The sequence below is a fragment of the Carettochelys insculpta genome, chromosome 28, assembly GCF_033958435.1.
Source record: "Carettochelys insculpta isolate YL-2023 chromosome 28, ASM3395843v1, whole genome shotgun sequence".
Classification (NCBI taxonomy): Eukaryota; Metazoa; Chordata; order Testudines; family Carettochelyidae; genus Carettochelys; species Carettochelys insculpta.
The window spans coordinates 15,433,200-15,440,626 of NC_134164.1; the positions used below are offsets into that span (position 1 = coordinate 15,433,200).

The 7,427-nt window shown below is 58.6% G+C and overlaps 1 protein-coding gene across 2 annotated transcripts in view; it reads left to right on the plus strand.

The window, feature by feature from the left end:
• The window catches only part of EFTUD2 (elongation factor Tu GTP binding domain containing 2), a 38,981-nt gene extending 38,394 nt beyond the window's left edge, over nt 1-587 (plus strand). For both annotated transcript variants that reach the window (XM_074978773.1, XM_074978774.1), the window contains exon 28: nt 28-587. In XM_074978773.1, the coding sequence (XP_074834874.1) occupies nt 28-123 (96 nt within the window). In that variant the 3' untranslated portion in view covers nt 124-587. The remainder of the gene's footprint in view (nt 1-27) is intronic.
• The last annotated feature ends 6,840 nt before the right edge of the window (nt 588-7,427 follow it).

Below are 7,427 nucleotides of genomic sequence, written 5' to 3' on the forward strand. Positions count from 1 at the left end.
AGCTCAGCCCAGCGTTTCCTTCCACAGGGCCTGAGCGAGGACGTGAGCATCAGCAAGTTCTTTGACGACCCCATGTTGCTCGAGCTGGCCAAGCAGGATGTTGTTCTGAACTATCCCATGTGAGCGCACAGCCGCGGAGGCTGACCAGAGACTGCTGCCAAGTTCCCCCCGCCCCCAGGAGCAGCACCCTGCAAACGCCTCCTCCCTGGCCGTGCGCTTCGGCTACGGCCCCAGGCTTCCAGGAGTCCGCACGCGGGGTGGACGGCCCGCAGACACAGCTGGCGCCGCTCCTCGTCCCCTGCAGCCTGTCGCGTCCATGGCTGCACCAGTTCCCCCCCCGGGGCTGGGCCACACCCAGATTTCCGCAGCGAAGGGGCTCAGCCGCCTGCCTGTGCCTCTGAGAAAGCCGGGAGCTGCTGCCGCGCTCCTGCAGCCAGCGAGGTGTCAGTTTCCCCGGCGGGTGGGGCCGGCTCGTGACCTGCAGGGAGGGTTGGCAGGAGTCAGGTCCTGCCGCCAGTCTGGTTTTTTATTTCCATTTGGAGTTTGGTTTTGAGCCTGGTACTGCCAAATAAACCCTCTCCCCTGGAGCGTGGCTGTGTCCCAGAGCCGAGAGGCTGAGGAGCCTGGAAGCCGGTAGCCAGGACAGGACAGAACAGAACCACTGAGGGCTGCTTTCATGCTGTGAGCTGCACCCAGCCTGCCGCCGGCGGGGAGGCGTGCTGGGTGCAGGAGTTCAGGGCAGCTCCCGTGGGGATTCTCTCCACCAGCCAGGGTGCGCTGGTGTGACTCCCCCAGCTCACTGCAGGGCAGGGTCCCTGCCCCCTCCCTGCAGACCCTGGACAGGCTGGTTGCCAGTCGCTGGCTTGGTGCTGCCTGAACTTCCCGCCTCTCACAGCAGCCCTGTGGCGGCGGCTCGTATGGCCTGTGCAGTGCCCGTTTCTCACGTTCACCTTCCACCATAGCGCTGCGGCTCACAATGTCCCCTTGTCCAAGGCCTGCCTTCCGCCGGTACTCTCCTGCTTCCATCCAGGCACGCCACTGCCCTTCCCTCCTCCCCGCAGCAGTGCCCCTTCCAGCTCGCAATGGTGGGAAGCTGGTGCTGGCACTGCCCTGCTTGGGCTCTGTCGGGGGGCCTGTCTCTTCACTCCCCAACTTGCTGGGCGTGAACACTTCTGGGTCCATAGGGTCCTTCCAGCTCCCTGTAACTGCTCCCCCCTTGGGCGGGTTCGTAGTGGACTCCAGCCCGCCTGCCAGGGGGTGCCTACCTCTAGCCCTTCCAGAGCTTTCTGGAGCCAGCAGGAGCTGAGCGTGTGCCTTACTCATGGGGGTCTTGCTGGATCGAACTGAACTGAGGTGGAAAGGCCCAGGGGTGTCAAAAGTCAGCTCCCAACGTGGGTGTGCACTGGTGCAGTGTGCCAGCCGCCGGCATGGCCCATAGCCCTGGGCCTAGCGGCAGGTAGTGGGGCCGCAGAGCAGAGGAGATCCTAAGGCTTGGGTTGTGGGGACAGGGAGAGGGCCTGGTGGGGCTGCAAAGAGGCCAGAGCACAGGAGTGGGGCTTGGCTGCCCCCCACCTGCTGGCTGCAGGCAGTTCTCAGCAGCCTGGGGGAGGGGATGTCATTGGCCACTCGCAGGGCTCCCAGGAGACCAGCTTGGCCAGACTTGCGGTGCATGTTGGCAACAAGCGTGCTGGGGCCGTGAGCTCTGTTTCCTCCATGGAGAACACACAGCTTGGCCTGGCTCTGGCCTGGACCCTGCCACACGCCCCAGCCTTCCCACGCAGTACCAGCCAGAGGTTCCAGTCCACCAGCTGGCCACGGGAGAGGAGGGGTGGTCACCCTGCAGAGCTGGGGGAACTGCGGTTCACACTGGCTGGTGCCAGGCCAGGCACAGAGCCGGGCGTGAAGCCCCAGCCCAGGCCTTCACCCAGGAGCACCTTTCTCTGGGCCGAGGCACCATTCATTCGCCTTGCTGGCATCCAGGCTGCCAAGCCATCGCCCCAGCCCAGGCCTAGGTGCACCCCCTCCCTGGGTGTGGATGCAGCCCAGGAGTCCTGTGTGCCCCATTGGGACCAGCTGGGAACCCGCTGCTTGCAGCTCCCCAGCACCAGATCCAAATCCTGACCAAGGGTTGCGCTGATCCTCCCTGGAAGGGTAACTTTGTAAACTAGCAAAGCAGCTTGTCTCACACACACAGTAGGGCCCCCCCACTCCCCAGGAGTGCCAGGCTGCAAGGCGTAGGTCCAGCCCAGGGAAGGTGACTGCCCAGGCCCTTGACGTGGCCCTGAGAGGCTCCATCTCTGTCTCTGCCTCTTGTCTATTTCTGGGCCCTGCCGACAGCCGGTTTCAGCTCTGTTCGCAGAGTAGGTTGCATCTGTAAGGCAGACAGTGACATCAGCGCAGCCCCAGGAAGGGGAGACCCCCTGGACTTCAGAAGAGCAGGCTTGCCTCCCACAGAGAAGGGATGGGCAGGATCCCCGGGAAGCTAATACAACAGGGAAGGGAGTCCGGGAGAACAGGCAGTATGTTAAAGTCTTATCGAAGGCACAGGAACAAACCATCCTGATGCACAGGAAGAGACGCATGCTTAAAACAAGTGGAAACTTGGATGGAGGACGAAGGAGGAGTATAAATATATTATTGGAGAACGCCGGGGAGTAATCAGGAAAACGAAAGCAGCTGGCAAGGGATGTGAAGGGGAACAAGAAGGGTTTCTACAGGCATGTTAATAAGACGGTTTTCAGGGAGTGTGTGGGGCCATTACTGGGTGAGGGAGGGAACCTGGTGACAGATGATGTGGGAAAAGCTGAAGTACTTAATGCTTTTTTTGCCTTGGTCTTCACAGACAAGATCAGCTCCCAGACTATGGCACTAGGCAATGCAGCACGGGAAGGAGGTGGGTAGCCCTCGGTGAGAGAACAGCTTAAGAGTTGTTTAGAAAAACTAGACACACAAATCCCTGGGTCTGGATTTGATGCAGCCGAGGGTACTGAGGGAATTGGCAGATGTCATTGGTGAGCCCTTGGCCATTATCTTTGAAAACTCCGTGGAGCTCAGGAACGATCCTGGATGATTGGTAAAATGCAGATGTAGTGCTCATCTATGAAAAAGGAGAGGAGGACAATGCAGGGAACTATAGACCACTCAGCCTCGCCTCAATCCCCAGAAAGATCCTGGAGAAGATCCTCAAGGAATCCAGTTTGAAGTGATCAAGAGCAGTCAACATAAATTCACAAAGGGCAAGTTGTGCCTGACCAACCTGATCTGCTTCTGTGATGAGGTAACTGGCTCTGTGGACACAGGGAAGTCAGTGGGTGTGATACACCTTGACCTTAGCAATGCTCTTGATACAGTCTCCCACAACATTCTTGGCTGCCAGTTAAGGAAGTCTGGATTGGATACATGGGCTGTAAGGTAGACAGAAAGCTGGCTAGGTGGTTAGGCCCAAGAAGTAGTGATCTGTTGGCAGTTGGTTTCAAGTGGACTGCCCCAGGGATCAGTTCCAGGGCCAGTACTGTTCAACATCTTTATTAATGACCTGGATGAGGGGATGGATTGCACCCTCAGCAAATATACAGGTGACACTAAGCTTATGGGGGCAGTCAGTTAGATACATTGGAGTGTAGAGACAGGGTCCAGAGTGACCTACACAAATTGGAGGATTTTGCCAAAAGAAGTCGGATGAGATTCAACAAGGAGACGTGCAGAGTCCTGCACTTGGGACAGAAGAATCCCAAGCATTGTTACGGGCTGAGGGGCTGACAGGCTAAGTAGCGGTGCAGCCGAAAAGGACCTGGGGTTTACAGTGGATGAGGGGCTGGCTATGAGTCAAGTGTGCTCTTGTAGCCCAGAAGGCTAACGGCATATTGGGGTGCATTGGGAGCAGCATTTCCAGCAGCTCTAGAGAAGTTGTTACTCCCCTCTATTCAGCGCTGGCGAGGCCACATCTGGCGTATTACATGCAGTTCTGGGCCCCTGTGATGGGGTTCAGGGGTCCCCCTGCACTGCACCCCGCCTGCTGGCAGGAGAGACTCTCACTCAGCAGGCACAACAGCAGGTTTATTAGGCAACAGATGTCCAGTTTCTCACAGAAGCAACAGCATAGCAGCCAGAGACAGTCCTTCCAACCTGTCCTGGGGGGAAGACCCCGAGGGGTGCCCCTCTGGGGTGTAGCTTTCCCCCTCCTCAGGCTGGCTGCCTTCCAGCTCTCCCTTTTCCTCGCCTCTAACTGCCGCCCCCGATTCAAAACCCAGCTCAGCTCCTCCCTGCTCTTTGTTCAGGCAGAGGTGTTACCTGCCAGTTGTAGCCCCAGGGTCATCCTTAGCCACTGGGAGCTGCTGCTTGCCTCGGACATCCAGCCTGACTCACACATGCACCCCCCACACTCCATCACATCTCTCCCCCCTTCCAGACCGCACTGAGCGGGGTCACTTAGCCAGTGACCTGGGGAAGTTCGGGGCCCTCCCTGCGTGACAGGGCATCGGCTATGGTGTTGTTGTTCCCCTTGACGTGGACCACCTCCATGTCGTAGTCCTGCAGGAGCAGACTCCACCGCAGGAGCTTGGCGTTGGCCCCTTTCATGTGATGCAGCCAGGTCAGGGGTGAGTGATCGGTGTACATGGTGAAACGCCGTCCAAACAGGTACGGCTGCAGCTTCCCCAGCGCCCACACCATGGCCAGACATTCCTTCTCTATGGCTGCGTAGTTCTGCTCCCGGGGCAGCAGCTTCTTACTCAGGTACACGATGGGGTGTTTCTCCCCTTTGTCAGTCACCTGCATTAGCACCGCCCCCAGCCCCACGTCCGAGGCATCGGTGAACACCAGGAAGGGCTTGTTGAAGTCTGGATTTGCCAGCACTGGGGCCCTGACCAGAGCCTCCTTCAGCGCGCAGAGGGCCTCTTGGCACTGCTCGGTCCAGACCACCTTGTCAGGCTTTCCCTTTTTACACAGCTCTGTGAGGGGGGCTGCGATGGAGCTAAAGTGGGGCACAAACCTCCGGTAGTACCCCGCCATCCCAATGAAGGCCTGGACCTGCTTCTTAGTCTGGGGTGTTGGCCAATCTCTGACAGCCTCCACTTTAGCTGGCTCTGGCTTTAAGCAGCCGCTGCCCACCTTGTGGCCCAGGTAGGTCACCTCAGCCATTCCCACCTTGCACTTCCCTGCCTTGATAGTCAGACCGGCCTTCTGGAGTCGGTCCAGCACCTGCTTGAGTTGGGACACATGGTCCTCCCACGTCTGGCTGAAGATGCAAATGTCGTCCATGTAAGCCAGGGCAAAGCTCTCCATCCCTTTCAGTAGCTGGTCCACCAGACGCTGGAAGGTAGCGGGTGCCCCCTTGAGGCCGAAGGGAAGGACCAAGAACTCGTAGAGCCCCACAGGAGTGATGAAAGCCGACTTCAGCCGGGCATCTTGGTCTAATGGCACTTGCCAGTACCCCTTGGTGAGGTCTATGGTGGTGAGGTAACGGGCTCCCCCCAGCTTGTCTAAAAGGTCATCAGGCCTGGGCATGGGGTAGGCGTCCGAGACAGTGATGGCGTTAAGCTTGCGATAGTCCACACAAAACCGAACAGACCCATCTTTTTTAGGGACTAACACCACGGGAGAGGCCCAGGGGCTGGACGAGGGTTGGATCACCCCCAGAGCCAGCATGTCTTCAACCTCCCGCTCTATGTCCTGAGCCGTCCTCCCTGTGGCTCTGAATGGCACACACTTGATAGGGGCGTGGGTGCCTGTCTCTATTCGGTGGACAGCCAGGTCAGTGCGTCCGGGTCTGTCCGAGAACAGCTGTTGATGCAAATGCAGCACCTCCTTGATCTCCGTCTGCTGGGCAGGGGTCAGCTGGTCTGAGAGGGGAATAGACTCCAGCAAGGAGCCGGCTCCAGTCCTTGTGAGTAAATCCACCAAGGGATCATCCCCCTGCCCCTCCCAGTGTGTGCACACGGCCAGCACCAAGTTCTGCCTGTCCCAGTAAGGTTTCATCATGTTCACATGATAGACCCGGTGGCTGTGGGCCCGGTTCGACAGTTCAACCACATAATTCACATCATTTAGCTGTTTGACGACCTTGAAGGGCCCATCCCAGGCCGCTTGCAGCTTGTTCCGCCGCACAGGTATAAGGACCATCACTTGATCCCCGGTGGCATAGGCTCGGGCCCTGGCGTTACGGTCATACCAGACCTTTTGCTTCCTTTGGGCCATGGAGAGGTTCTCCCTGGCCAGGCCCATGAGCTCGGTGAGTTTTTCCCGGAAGGTCAGTACATACTGTACCACTGACTCCCCTTCAGGAGAGGCCGTCCCCTCCCACTCTTCTCTGAGCAAGTCCAAGGGTCCCTGTACCCTCCTTCCATACAGCAGCTCAAACGGGGAGAACCCCGTGGATTCCTGGGGCACCTCCCTGTATGCAAACAGCAGGTGGGGTAAGTACTTGTCCCAGTCATGGGGGTATTGATTCATGAAGGTTCTCAGCATCTGCTTCAGAGTCCCATTGAACCTCTCCACCAGCCCATTGGTCTGCGGGTGGTAGGCTGTGGCCCAGGTGTGCCGGACCCCACACTTGTCCCACAAGCTTTGCAGTAGGGCCGACATGAAGTTGGACCCCTGATCTGTGAGGACCTCCTTGGGGAACCCCACTCTGCTGAAAATGGACAGCAGTGCATCAGCCACGGTGTCAGCGTCGATAGAGGTCAAGGCCACTGCTTCTGGGTATCGCGTGGCAAAATCTACCACTACCAAAATATATTTCTTCCCCGAACGCGTTGCCTTGCTGAAGGGGCCCACTATGTCTATAGCCACTTTCTGGAAAGGCTCCTCTATGATGGGCAGTGGCCTCAAGGCAGCTTTCCCCTTGTCCCGGCTCTTCCCCACCCTCTGGCAGGGATCGCAGGACAGGCAATACAGACGGACAGCTGCAAAGATCCCTGGCCAGAAAATGTTCTGTAACAACCTTCTCCTGGTGCGGTGGATCCCCTGGTGTCCTGCGAGCGGGACATCATGGGCTAGGTACAGCAGCCTGCGCCGGTACTTTTGGGGAACCACCAGTTGCCTCTGGACCTTCCATGGCTCCGCTTTGCGTCTGGGAGCCCATTCCCGGTACAGGAATCCCTTTTCCCACAGGTATCTCTCCCTGCAGCCCTCCCCCAGCTGTGGAGCTGGGCTGAGACTGGCCAGTTCCCTCAGCTTCTGCAAGGAGGGGTCTCTCTGCTGCTCTGCCTGGAATTCTTCCGCTCGGGCAGGAGCGGATGCTACTTCCCCATCCCTGCCTGGCTCCAGCATCCCTGGCCTGTGAGATCTGGTTTTTGGGGGCCCCCTTTCTCTCAGGGTTGGCCCCTGTGGCTTTGGCTGGGCCTGTACCCCTGAATCTGGGGAGCGCACCCCTCGTTTTCTTTGGCTACGGGTCAGGACCAGGGCACGAGGGCGTTCACCTTGCCAGT